Source organism: Trachurus trachurus, assembly GCF_905171665.1.
Source record: "Trachurus trachurus genome assembly, chromosome: 20".
NCBI lineage: Eukaryota > Metazoa > Chordata > Actinopteri > Carangiformes > Carangidae > Trachurus > Trachurus trachurus.
In genome coordinates, this window is record NC_139911.1 from 21,745,546 (window position 1) to 21,760,363 (window position 14,818).

Consider the following 14,818-nt stretch of genomic DNA (forward strand, 5'->3'; position numbering starts at 1 on the left):
TTGCCCCGCCCCTTCTACCGGTCCCAGGTAGGGGTGGTGTTATGCAAAATCGAAAACTAGTTACATCCATCGTTGTCAGACAACTGAGGGAACAGCTCATAAAACCATGGGTTTCAACCTAGGGAGCCTGAAAATTACAGATTTTTTTTGTCAATTCTCACTCACAATCTCAAACACCCAACAATGAGAGTCAGTGTGCCGTGTGTTTTTATTCTTGCTCAGCTGTTTTAAAAATGTAGCTCTTTATCATGTAAATGTCAAGTTTTAGTCATCTTGCATTTGCCAGACAAAACAAATCCTCAGTCCACAGTTAAAACCCAAAAACATGTTGACAGTGGAACCAACAGTTCAGACATTACACTGGGTCTTATTTAAGGAAACAGCAGTGTTGTTTCTGGGATAAGGAAAGATTGTCTCCAGGACTTTTCAGGTCGACCAGAAAACTCCACCAGTGTTTCCTCCAGATGTTCAACTTGTCCTGCTGTTGCGCTGAACAGCTGCCGTTCCACTCACTGAGCTGAAGTGGAGGAGACGACTCGGTCAGGCTCAAACGCTCATCACAGAACAGGAACAGTCAAGATGTACACCATGTGTGAGCTGGAGCGGCCAGCGCAGAGACACGACCTGACTCAATACCTCACTGAGGAAGAGATGTGTTGTTCAGGAACAAGCTGACTTCACTCCACACTGGAAGGCTGGGATCTGTCAGTACATTTATCAGAACTGCTCATTTGTCATATAAATATTGGGATGGCAGCCTCAGGACACATGTCGTCACCATAGAAACGAACTGGGCTGGTGATGCTGACACAAAGTGCAGAGAGGTGGACAGACAGACATTAAAGTGGTGGTCGGTGTCGGCCGCTCCCACAGTGAGTCAGTGACCTCATCCTGGACCAAACATGATACGCTGTCTGTCACACACACACTCACACACTCACACACTCACACACACACACACACACACACACACACACACACACACACACACACACACACACACACACACACACACACACACACACACACACACACACACACACACACACACACAGCAGATGGCAGCAGATGTTAGTCAGTTCCTCAGAGAGCAGCGATGTTCCTAACACTGAGTCTGGAAAACATTTTCTGCCTCGCTGGGGGCATCTATGAGTGTGTGTGTGTGTGTGTGTGTGTGTGTGTGTGTGTGTGTGTGTGTGTGTGTGTGTGTGTGTGTGTGTGTGTGTTACTGACTCAACAATGAGCACTACAGTCTGTATGTGAGGTGATTGTGTTGCCATCTTGTTCATATATGAACTAGTGATGATGAGTGTAGTGTGTGTTATCCATTCAGCACTCTTGAATGTGAGGGTTGTGTGTGTAGCTGTGTGTGTGAGTGCATGTTCTTCTTTGATTGTGAGGTCTAAACTGTGGACAGGACCATGATCTGTGTTGTGAATTTTATTCATTAGTATAAATCCCCCCCCCCTTCTCTGCCTCCCATTTCCTGTCTCTCTCGCAACTGTCCTGTCCATTAAAGGCAAAGAAAGGCCCAAAAATATACTTTAAAAAAAAGAAGAAATCTCTAGTTACACAGAGGAATCAGGTTCAGAGTCAGGCACCTATTTGATCATCTCATAAAAGAGAAATGAGACTCTGAGACTTTGGTCAGTATCCTACTGTTACATGATGGTAAATTGAAGATCTTCAGTATTTTGGCTGATCACTTTGTTCAGACAGAAAAAGACATCTGATGGCAGCCGTATGATCAAAGGCTGTGTATTGTTACAGCACTTACTTCACATTTACTTAATATGTCGTATTTTTGAACTGTGAAGAAGAATTCAAAAGGTTTTAGAATAGGGATGCAACCAATCATTATAAACATTGAAAGACAAAGATCAACTGATATCCAACAGGAGAATTTCAGTTGATGCCTCCATCCTTCAGGCTCATATGCCACGACCAAAGTTGTCAAATGTGTGATGAATACAAGCAGAAAATCCTCACGCCAGCCGCTGGAATCAGAATCGTTACATTTCTAATAATAGAAACTCAGTAAAACGATCACTGCTGAAGTGGTTTAGTGAACTTTTGTCAATGAGGTGCTCACAGGTACAGAAGTACTCCTGTCACTTTCACACTGAAAACGTCAGCAACATGACACAGTGAGGCTGCAGCATTACCCCAATTTAACCTGAGACCACACACACACACAAAAGAGTCACACTCAGTTAAGTCAGTGGAACAACTCACTCATTAACAGCTTTATAATAAATTCATCCTCACATCCCTGTAACATTCACACCGTTTTCACATCTAACTTCCTGCCTCAGAGGCTGTGAGTGTCTCTCCCTCTCCCTCTCTCTCTCCCTGTCTTTCTATGTATCTGTCTATGTGTGTGTGTGTGTGTGTGTGTGTGTGTGTGTGTGTGTGTGTGTGTGTGTGTGTGTGCGTGCGTGCGTGCGTGTGTGCTGCAGACTCTGGAGAGTGAGGTAATGAGTGCTCAGCTCTTCTCAGACGGTCGATCCATAAGCCATCTCCTCTGCATTTAAAAATCGATGTGTGCAGCTGGCCTGCCTGCCGCCGACACACACACACGCACATAAAACTAGGAAGACCCTAAAATAAGATCAAAGTCAGATTTGCTTTTATTCTGTAGGCTCTTCACCAGTGATTCCAGGACAAAGTAGCTCTCAACCCTTTGACATGAACAGCTTCCATTCACAGCCTTTCCCACACTGCTCATTCTTCATCACTATAAAGGGCTGAGGAGGTTCAACTGTTTCATGATAAAATACAAGTAGAGAACAAGCAGGGAGTGGCTGAGTCATTTGTCTGCAGCACGCGTTTGAGCTTTCTGTTTAATATCAGTTGTGTCACAGGTCATTAGTGACCCTGACGTGTTGGTCTGTCTCTCCCATGTCACTGTCTGTCTATCTATCTATCTATCTATCTATCTATCTATCTATCTATCTATCTATCTATCTATCTATCATACACCATAAAATACACCTGTCATTGAATTGGATGATCCAGTCGTCTCACCTACATGGAAACAGACAAACTGAGTCCAGAAACAAGCTCCATGTAAAGAAGAGTTAACAGTTCATTGCCTCCCAGTTATCTGTGTCAGTACAATGCAAATGTTGTCATTAATATTCAGATGTCAAGCAACTTTGCCCACACTCACTTCAGCTGCTGAGCCGCTGCTACAGAACAAAGAACTGGTCTTTTTTCTTTTCTTTTGCTGGTGCATGCAGTTACACACACACTCACTTTTTTACCTGATTGTGATGTGCTAAACAAAAGTTGGCCCTATTAATGATCAGTGATTTGAATTCTGAATGTCCAATGAGCGTGTACTGAATTTATGACTGTTCCGTTTTGTGTTTTGTGTTTTGTGTTTTGTTGTGTTGGTTTTAATCTGTTAAAAACAATGTAGACATACACAACCAGTACAATGCATGAAACTGGGACACATCATATGGGATTTTTCAGACCCCTCACCACCTCACAGTGTTACAGCTGTTACTGTGCTGATAAACAGACACAGCATCATTTCACATGAACATGTGTGAAACCTTTCTGTCAATTTGTAATTCACAGATTTATACAAGAGGATGAATTAAGAAAGGATTCCTATTCTAGTACATATATTTTCATTTATTTATATCCACCTCTCTTTAACGTGAGCACGTAATGTGCTAATGTGCATTAATAGCACACATCATTGTGTCATTTTGCCAAAAAGAATAATATTAAAGCCCCAGCATGTAACTTATTTGGCTTTTTATTAGCAAAAATCAAATATGTCTTTCATAAATACGTATTTTACTGAAGTGGAATCACACCCGCATACAAATGAAAGCTTTCTGGTACCTTAGAATGAGTTGTTACAAGTCGTTACAAGTACATAAGTGGGCGACGCACCGAACCGAGGCGGCCATGTTGCATCGCCATTTTTTACGTTGAGTGGCAGCGTGACCGTAGGTAACCATAGAAACTCACCGGAGCTGTCGGCTCGGCCTGTTAAAACTGTCACCACTGTGTAGTGTGAGGAAGGACGGAGGCACTGGTGTTGCATTCAGGTGCAGTCAGGCAGACGGCCGTCGGCAAACCAACCGGATGTCATTTTACTCGACAAGAGAAAGACGGTAAAACGTGGGTCAGGTAAACAATACCACATCACCATGACAACATATTGTCACGCCTGTATTGTTTTGCCTCGTGCTGGTGGACCACTTGTTTACATAGACGCTTGTTTATCCTGTTACATGCAGCGTCTGTTGTCTGTCTGACGTCTGCCCGATTTCACGTGAATGCAACATCAAGAATACGTTCTGATATGCAACCGCACCGCTAGATGGGGGGAATTCCTACATATTACACCTTTAACAAAGTTAGAATTTGTTAATAGCTTGAAACTGGATAAAAAGTAAGTGAAGAAGAAGAGTAAAACAAGGTGGGTTTACAATAAGAGTAAATAAAACATCTAACACAGAAATAACTGCAGGAATGTGATGAACGTCACAAATAAAGGATGGTATCGAGCAGTGCACAGGATCTGAGGGAGGAATTTTTTTTTGCTATAAGATGACTCATGACTTTAATAGTGAGCCATGCTGAACTTCACTTTCATACCAGCAATTATCCTGCTGCAGTAGGCGTCAGTTTTCTCACACGCTGGATGAATTATCTAAGAGCTAAACTGTGTGTGTGAGTGAGTGAGTTTCAGCTGCACTCACACAGCGCACACACAAGGTCGCACGTGTCCATGTACAAATGACCTGGAGGGCTATTTACTCGTCAATAATGTGCAGTCAGAGTCATGAGTGCATATCACACACACACTAACACAAACAGCTGCCATCAGTAAGTGCAGAGTGTTGCGCACTAACACACTGTTTACAACCAAGGCTCACTAGTGTCAGACAAGACCAACAGGAACCGCCGACGCCATGTAGAGCTTGGTGTGTGTGATGTGAATGGGGGGTGGACTTACAGCGCAGGCCGGCATGGAGTCGTCCTCGCTCACCAAGTCCTCTACTTCATGATGAACGTCCTGTAATCACACACACACAGATGAACACATTAGCATACATAGTAGTTAGCCTCAGTGTGATGCTGCGAGGCGGCTGCTGCGTCACTGCTTCACCTGAGCAACAACTGCCCCCACAACATCACCGCACATACTGTACAGGACTGTTTCACACTCATCACCCACCAGTGAGGATTTGTCACATTTACCTTGAGTGTCCACTTTATTAGGTACACCTCCAGTCTAATGCAATACGGAACAATCACTTCTATACCAATGTTGCCTATAGTGATCGTTTTTTTCTGACACATTCATTAAAGGAGACATATTATGGAAATATCACTTTAGGTTGAAATCCATGTGGTTTTACGAGCTGTTCCCTCAGTTGTCTGACAATGATGTAATTATTTTTCGAATTTGCATAATAGCACCCCTACCTGGTACCAGTAAAAGAGGTGGGGCAAGCAGTGGTTCATTTGCATTTAAAGGGACAGACACTGAAAGCAGCCGTTCTGAACAGAGCTGTTTAGAGAGGATGAAAAGAGCTGTGATGTTTGATCATTGGGGGATTTTGACCGAAGCATGTCACAGACATGTCTTTAAGACACCTGGGAACTATTTTAATTTGTGGAAAATGGGCATGATATGTCTCCTTTAATATGTTATCTCAATTATGAACTGAGCACTGAGGTCATAGTGCTGGTGGAGTATTGGCCTGCATTATAACATTCTGCAAAAAGCACATAAAACTGGAAAGACCTTTCATTATAATGAACTCCAGGTCAACACTTAAAGCTGATTGGCTGAGGATGATCGGCAACATCTCAAGTGTGTGCAAGTTGCCGGCTGATAGGAAACACAACCTCTGGATGTATTTAGACATAAAGTCTGGATGAAAATCAGTAACAGATTTGGAGTAACATGTTTACTGGCATTCATGGCTGTATCAGAGACTTCAAAAAAAAAAATTGCATTACGCACACATTTTGTGGTGTCAATAGGAGAGATGACAGAAAACGATGCTGTAAGAAGAGGTGAAATAAAGGTCCCCGCCCCCAGCAACACTGTACTTAACAGTCAGCACCTTAGACCCTATAGTAAGCCATAACTTAGCCTGTCAAGCATCTGTATATGTAGAAACACCACTGATTACATTAAATGTAGCTGTATGTTTTTTTTGTTGAGTGCACATGATTAGCCAGACTTTTCCTTTAATTCGTCACCATCCGTATGTTGTTGTTATGATCAATCTGGTTTGAGTGGTGGCGAATCTGGAAGGAAGCTGTAAACTGTAAAAAGTGGCAAAGCTAAATAGTGGATCTCAACGTGCAACACAGTAACAGTATCAGCATCTGCCCTGAGTGACCTCCACCAGATAGCGTGCTTCACACCCCAGGTCTGGGCAGCGCCCGGCCGCTCCCTGCTGTCTATTGCAGTAAGTAAGATACACATCAAGGACTGTGCTGTCTACCAAACACGACTTGTTTTGATTTTTACGCTGACAAACGTTCAAAGGTGAAGCGAGCTGCTCAATGGGTAGGCGTCTTCTACTTTGAAACCTCGCTCCTGCTCCCCGTGAGGAGGAATCAAAGCAGAGTTCAAACTAAAGCGTGAAGCCGGGGGAGAATATTCTCCAGACGGTCGCAGTGTGAGATTTATCATCAAGGACACCAAGCTCGGACGGTGTCTACCTCATCTGCTAGGCCAAAAGGGAAAAGCAAAAACAACAGATATGAATTAGCATTACGTAAGGCAGATTATCAGCCGGTCTGCTTTCCTGCTGGAACAACAGCTGCGATTCAGACACTGATAGCACTGATACTACAGCCCGACAAAAACAATAATAACAATAAAAGCGATTATGGTGATTATTTACTTTGCTGGTAAGAACGGAGTCGGGAGGATAAGCCTGGAATCAGCACAGCGGGGCGACAGAGGGGGGGGGGCAGAGATGAGATGGACGGCAGACAGGTTGAGAGAGCGATGGATTATGATGAGAGAGAGGAAGAAACATGCAGAGATTGAAGGTGACGGAGAGGACGGGGCAGTGGATGGAGAGGTTGTCTCAGGCTCTGCAGTGAAGGACAACAAGAGCTGATCTAGCAGCTTGTCTCTGATGCAGGGGATTTCAAAGACTGACAAGAGCGGGACAAAGTGGGACAAAGCAGGTACCTCCCCCTCAGACAAGAGCGAGGAACGTCTGGCCCATGCAATTTTAAATACGGGATAAATCCTGCTCCAAGTTTTGTAGCTACTGTGCTGATAATTTGGCAGCGATGGAATCAGACAGTAGACTGTGAGCTGCTGCTTTCTCAACACCTGTATTTGTTTACATGGCAGAAAAGTAGCCCTTCAAGTGTGTTGAATGAGCAGTTAGCAGTTCATCTGTACTGTATACCCACGGATTTAAAAAAAGACCGATAAAGTTCTGCAGTTAGCAGCGTCTTTTTATCTTTGATGTCTATGCAGATTTATGGACATTTATTCATGTTGGACATCAAACACAATGATATCAACGGGAAGTGTGAATGACACTGAATCTAAAATTGTGTCTGTGTTCAGACTTGAGCTTTGTCTCTAAGAAGAAGAAGAAGTGTGACTTTAGGAGCAAACTGTCGTGAGTGTTGTATAACGCCCTAATAGCGATGCATCAATTACAAGAAAGCGATTTCCAGCTGTCTTCAGAACATTAGCATGCATCGTCCTGTTCACCACATGCATCTTTGCCTGGCGCCTCTCCCTCCTCGTCTCCTCTGCAAACCTCTGAAGCACACTGACTGCCTGCATGATGTCTGTATAGCAGCCAGCGTCAAATCCAGCCCAGTACTCGGAGCTCGAGCTCTCAGGCCTCATCCGACTCTTGGATCCCGTCTCCACCTGGTACCGGCATGTGATAGATTAACACCTGGCATTAATAAGCGTTATTGTTACCATGGCTCTGCCGGCAAAGTAATCGGATATCATTATGCAAAAAATATGCAGTGCTGGCAGACTTGCCAAGAGACATTGCGGCATCCGGCGCTGCTGTGGGGGCTCCGCTGATTTTTTCCCTCACAGAGGAAGGGCGTGTTTCTGGCTTTTTGTTCAGGTCGCAGTGCTGCATGTGGACAACTGTCCCTGATGAGTGTCTTTTACAGCTAACAACTTGATTACAAAATTCCCCTTTTTGAGTCAGCACGGCTCAGTGAGGAAACTCCAGCCAGAGAAACCTCAAGCAGTGAAAAACCAAACACCTGCTTGTTTGTCAAATTCATTAGAAATCTGTCTCTGGCTGAACTTATTCCAGGTTTTCTTGCACAAAACAGTTCTGTGGAACTCGAGTTGTTAGGCAAAGTATGAACAGGAGGAGCACTCGCAGCATGTTGTATCTATTTCAGTGTCTCAATGGGAATAAAGGATTATAACAGCCTGAAAACATGTGAACCTGTCTTTTAAAAATGTAAAACTGCCCAGATTGCTTTGGTACCTGGCTGAGATCCAAACACAAAATTAATTTGCACGTGTCACTGATCGAAGCATTCTGTTCTTTTATTCTTCTTCGTCTTGTTTCCTGTTTTAAAAGCTCAATTTGTTGGGCAAGAAACTTATGAGGTTGTTTCTGTGGAGAAACCCAGCCACACACTCTGGTATGATCAGGCCGATACCTCTGCCTACACCCAGACACAATGAGAACCTTTATTTTTACTTGGACGCTCTGATATTGAATCTGGAAATCACCACGTAGGTGATGGCATTTCTGTGGTTTCTTGTTATGAGAGGTGTAGTCTTTAAAGTGAATCCTCCAAGATAAACATGGTGCAGGTGTGATTTAAGTAACGTACTGCTGCCCTCTGTGTCTTTCTTTGATGTTGTTGGTGCACCACTTTATTTTCAGTCGTTTCACTTCTGTAGCTTTCTAACAAGAGAAATTCAGTTTCTCTGCAAAGTACTGACTAATGTGTGTTGAGAGGAATTAAGCAATAAATCCTGTTCTCTTACTCAAGGAAACTAAAAAAAAACGTATGTTCTCACAACGAGCTCAGACAGGCCCCCTCATATTTATGCAAAACGGATATTTATCTGATGTAGCTCATTCTTCAAGAGCAGAATGAAACGAATCGAAGTGTCACTGACGCTTAAAGAAAAAAAAAGAAAAGAATGGAGCAACAGATTTCCCAGAGTTCAGCGGGACATATTTGTCTTGTTATGTCCTAACACACAGATATTCACTTTACTGTCATGAAAGATTAAGAAAAGTCTCTGAAACCAGAGAACTGATGAAAGACTTGAAGAATAAATCATTCATCACTAGAAATGGTTGAAGATTCTTTTTCTTGATTTTTTTATGTGAATTATTGATCAATCCATTGATCGGGCAAAGGATTCAGCTTATCATGTTGGAGTGGCTGGAAATGTCTCAGCCTCAGCTAATCAAAACAAAACCCCAGGTCAAATTCAGGCTCATGGATTAATAAATAATGATAAATTGATTAGTGATTGACATAATGAGCTACAATTGTGACTTTAACTCCTCAGATATGAATATGACAGGATTTTATTACTCATTTAATCAGTACATTTAAAGGAACATTGTGTAGGAATTACTCCCATCTACCATTGCGGTTGTATATCGCAAGCTACTCGATCGCATTTTTCATGCTGCATTCACCTGAAATTGGGCAGACGGCAGACGGACGACAGCCGCTGCACGTGACGGCATAAACAAGCCTCTATGTAAACAAGTGGTCCGTTAGCACGAGGCAAAACAGTACACATGACAATATGTTGTCATGGCGATGTGGTATTGTTTACCTGACCCACGTTTTACCGGCTTTCTCTCGACTTCTGTGACTAAAATGACATCTGGTGACCGCGGTGACTTTTCACAGACGCCACCTCCACCTGAGCCGACAGCTCCAGTGTCTCCGCTGAGTTTCCGTGGTTTCCTACCGTCACGCTGCCACTGAACATAAAAACATGGAGACACCACATGGCAGCCAGCACCGAGCTTACCCGCTCCATGGAGATATGAATGATATGAACGGCTAATTCAGAGCTGAAAGGAACACTTCAGTTTGTTGATGGGGGGGGTTACTGATTAATGACAAACATACTTTTGAACCAAATAATCGATTTTCGTGAATAGATAACAGGAGAAGTTACACAATGTCCCTTTAAGTTTCAAACTGTTAGATGAACAATAAAATTACTACAACTACTACTACTAATATGTAATATTTTTTTATTTTAAACATAACACTGATAATCTAATCAGTAATTAAAATGCCATTAGTTGCAGGTATATAGTAATCTATTATTTGTATTATTGCATGAAAAGCACTTCATAAATACAACTGAATTGCCCTTTTCTTCTCTTATTTGTTATACCTGATGGTAAACTGGATGTATTTGGGCTGCAGACAGTTGGGTGGATTAAATAGGATCTCTGTATGTCTCATCTTGCACTCTGGGAAATAAGAACCAGTATTTTTATCTACTGATAATGCAAACCATCCTTTAATAAACGTGTGGTTATGATCCGGCTCTGTAATGCACTTCTTGTGAGCAGAGCGGTGTCACCGCTGCAGCCATGATCATCTACACTCAAACACACTTTGCATGTTTTTAAAAGGCAACTGCGGCCCCTCTGTGCTCTTTGTGTTCATGTTGAATGATCTTGTCTTTAGGGCAACAATCCTCCAGCGCCATGTCCACTTCATTCCACAGCTTCACCGCTCGCTCCTTTGTGTGTGTGTGTAAAAGAGAAAGAGTGTTTTTTTTGTTGTTGTTCTGCGGTGGCCTAGAAAAAGCCGGTACAGCGGCTTACGCTCCGCTACCAAACACATCGCTGCAAGTCAAAGGGCTTAGAGGTGTAACATGCAGGTCAAAGGTGTGTGTCATCCAGCAGAGTGTCAGCACGTTCCTGTCTGGTTGATAGAGCGAGGGGAGCAGGGCGCTGTGGGAACACGGTGAGCAGGTACCAGCTTGTCAGGACGCCACGCAGAAATGAGAGAGGCCGGCTGCGCTGGTGACTCAGTGCTTTTTTTGGTGAAACGTGAATCAGGTTTGATTATACACAATCTACACAGTGACACACACGTACGCATGCATGCAGCCATTTCTCCATGCAGCCATTGTGACACCTCATGCAGGAAATGGACACACACCACACACACACAAAGACGTAAGCTCTTCCTGAATCATGCGTTCTCGGTGGCACCGCCTCTTTCTCTTTATCAAGATTCAAAAACTTGTCGGAAGGAAGAAGTGAAAAAAGAAAAGAAACAACACACTCACAGGAGCTGTTGTTGTTTCAATCTTGTATTGAGTGTGAGAGACAAAGAGCCTTTTACACCAGATGAATCCCACACTTTGACTTTTCCACCATGCATCTATTGATGTTATGTTCTATAACCAAAAAAGAAAATCACGCCAAATCAAAACCACGAAACGGGGATTTTTCACACTGTCCTCAGCACGTAGAAGCAGAGACTGACTCGCAGTGACTGAAACACTCAGCAGCATCGACTCGAAAGTGCTTCTACTCAGACTACATCCTTGCATGTTCCAAGGTCACCCTCTAATTGAATTTCCAGCCAAACATATCCAACCTTCTAAACAGCAAGGAGGAAACATAAACACACAGCCTGAAGACATCTAGGGTTCTCTGACAACCTATAGAGTAGACTACATTAACAGGTCAAAATGCACTAACACTAATAAATAGCTCCATGTTAAGTTGCAGTCCTATGTTTTTACATTATATTTTCTATCCTACAATTTAGCAGCCACTCCCCCAAATGGAATCACAAGAGAACACAAACACGCTGCAGTGTCCTCTATGCGCTGTTACAAGACAGACAAATAGAAAAAGGAAAGTGAAATGTGGCACAACATAGTGGTTTTAGTTTAGGTGTCTCCAGTGTATAGCTACAGCTTCTAGTCAAACCTGGTATCACTTTAATGTCCTTATAGGAGCTTAAACAGTAGCTGCTGCTGCTGACACTCAGTAAGTTGATTGTCAGCTTAAGTTCTTCTGTTCACAAGGATCATTTGAAGTCTCTAAATGCTCTTATAGAGTCTACAGACCTAACATCTTCTTTGTGTGTATGTATCTTGTTTGCTGCCTTCTTGGCCAGGCCTTGCTTGGAAAAGATAATTCTTATTTTATCTCAAGCAATCTGCCTGGTAAAATAAAGGTAAAAAAAAAAACACACTTTGTAGTTTGTATGGTATAAGATGCATTTTGCGATATTACTTCAACACTTGTGTGTTTTTTGAGCTTTGCAGCATGTTTCTGTATCCACCATGAGTTCACTTTTTTGGCCCGGTGTCCCCATGGCAGCTTAAAGCAGAGCTGCTGCTGTCACAGTCGTCTTATAGCGACTTTAAGGAAATTTAGAGGAGATGACTTATATATAGTGAGTCACACTTTAGCCGAGAGTGAAGCTTCAACCTCACTACTTAGGGATGTGTTGCACATTGTGTGCAGATTAATGCAATTTTATCCCCTACATGTGTGTATGTGTTACGTGACCTGTAATACTAATTTAATGTGCTTGTGCCTCGATGTAGATGCCCTCAATAAATAGGGCAGCTAACCCACTATCATTAACCACACAGTATTATTTTTATACTTTATCATATTTGCAAACTCACAGTCGAGCAACATTGCTATAGTGATGTCTGTGTACCTGGTAGTTCTATTATCATTAACAGTGTTACAACCTATCTGTATGATATTATTACTTCATATTATATCCTTATCACATTTGCTGTGCCCATGGGACCTGTAAGAGCAGCTGGGTCCATAGTAATCTACACTAATTGTCACTAAGTGTATTGTCAGATTTCAGTACCTGGGGTCGCTGTCCCGTCTTCACAGGGGCTTAAAGTGGAGCCGCAGCTGTTGACAATCTCATCTAATTGTGACTGACTGTATAGTTTTTACTGTATGCATCTTGAACCTCACCGTTATAGCACCTTGACGTGGTTATTAAACCCCTAAGGATTTTTTTAACACATGTTTGGTAGTTTACAGTGACACTATGCGACTTTATAGTACAATTTACATCTACTTTGAGGTGTTTTTTTAAATCATGTTTCAGCCTCTATAGCAGCGTATAGAGGAGTAGAGTTAATGGTTATCTACAGGAGAGTTTACAGTGCTACAGGCTGCTCTCTACAGTCGGTCAGTGTTACTCTGCGAGTCAAAGTCACTCAGCTGTCAGTCAAAGTCTGCCTCCCTCCCGGTGTGTGACTGTCTGTGTGACCGGCTCACCTCTCCCGCCGCCGCCGCCCCCCCCAGTGGCATCTTCTGCCACGGATCAGCCAACTGAGCCAGGGGCATCTTTCCCGTCTTCCACTGCCTCTACTTTTCTTTCTTCTTCTTTCTTATTCCTCTTTTCTGCTCCGGCTTGTCGTCCCTCCCTCGGTCGACACTTTCTGTCCGGTCTCGTCCTGACTTCTCTTCTCTTTTCTTTTTTTTCCCCCCTCGGTGTTTTTTTTTTTTTTTTTTAAGGTCCCGTCTCTCCGTGCCTGTCGGCTGCAACCAAACCTCCGCGGACTCCACCGACCGACCGACCGACCGACCGACTGACCGAGAGCCGAGGGAACACGGTACTATTCCGGTTGCGCTGTGGCGCTCAGACCGCCCCTTCCTCCGGGGAGACAGACATGAGAGAGACGCAGAGAGGCGGACGCCCTTTTTCGGAAACTGATTGACTCAACACACGAGTTATCTCCCTATCTGCTGCTCTCTCTCCCCCTCTGTCTCTCTGCCTCTCTCTCTCTCATTTCCGTTGTTTCCCAATATGGCGGCCGGTGTCGGCTTACCTGTCCGTCAGACCGCTGCGTCACGCTCACGTCACGTCAGGAGGCGGCTTCCTTAGGTAATAAGGAGAGAATCAACAACTTCTTTGGCTTTGACTTCATACCAAACTTCTATTCATAGAGACCACGGTGTTCATGGCTAATTAATCATTTCTGACTAAATATATTTGGTTTATTTAATAATATTTGAAGCAAGGCAGCCTGATTATTTTCCAAGACCAACTCCATTTCTTGTATTTTTTAAAGAAATATGACAGTTGCTGACGTAATCTCTGTCAAACTGTACGCAAGAGGTTCAACGACTGAACTGTGCCTGTTGTGAAACATGAAGAACACGACCACAAACAGGTTCATTTCCATACGACACACACAATTACCATATGAGACGCAGAATGACCACAGACATATAACATTACCACTAAGGACAGCCATAAAAGACACATACAATGACCACAGAGAGCCTGGAAATAACCACAAGGAGATATAAAACAAGACAAAGAGACAGAAAAGACTGAAAAAAGATGCAAAGAGACATAAAATGACCATAGAGATGAGCACATAGAAACATGGAGTGATTAATAAATCAATATAATGTGTTACTGCATTACTGAGTGACAACATAAGTGGATGATTTTCATCAAGTGTCAATAAATGATTGGTGTAATGAAAAGTCCAATTACAACCAAGCTGCTGTTTATCATACTGTGCCTTGGTTTCCATGGCTGTGGATAAATAAACAAAGATCTATCTGCAGTCTGATGGTGACACACAGTGGATGGATGAGGAAAACTAAACTCAACATGGTTCAGTCTTCACTTTTTTTTTTTTTTTTTTTTTTACATATTTTATGTTTTTCATTAAATATTTGATAATATCAAATCATATTGCTTTATATCCAAATATGTTATTTTTTATTTATGTCTCAATATGTCACCTGTGAGGTCTATCTTTTTTTAAATATTCATTTGATATTTGTCTAGTAACTCA

The 14,818-nt window shown here is 42.8% G+C and overlaps 1 protein-coding gene across 1 annotated transcript in view; it reads right to left on the reverse strand.

The window, feature by feature from the left end:
• Positions 1 to 13,794, reverse strand: part of rps6ka3b (ribosomal protein S6 kinase, polypeptide 3b) — a 74,983-nt gene extending 61,189 nt beyond the window's left edge. The window contains exons 1-2 of the mRNA XM_083995860.1: positions 13,281 to 13,794; positions 4,985 to 5,044 (exon numbers count right to left, since the gene is read on the reverse strand). Of these exons, the coding sequence (XP_083851986.1) occupies positions 4,985 to 5,044; positions 13,281 to 13,349 (129 nt within the window). The 5' untranslated portion in view covers positions 13,350 to 13,794. The remainder of the gene's footprint in view (positions 1 to 4,984; positions 5,045 to 13,280) is intronic.
• Positions 13,795 to 14,818: the final 1,024 nt, after the last annotated feature.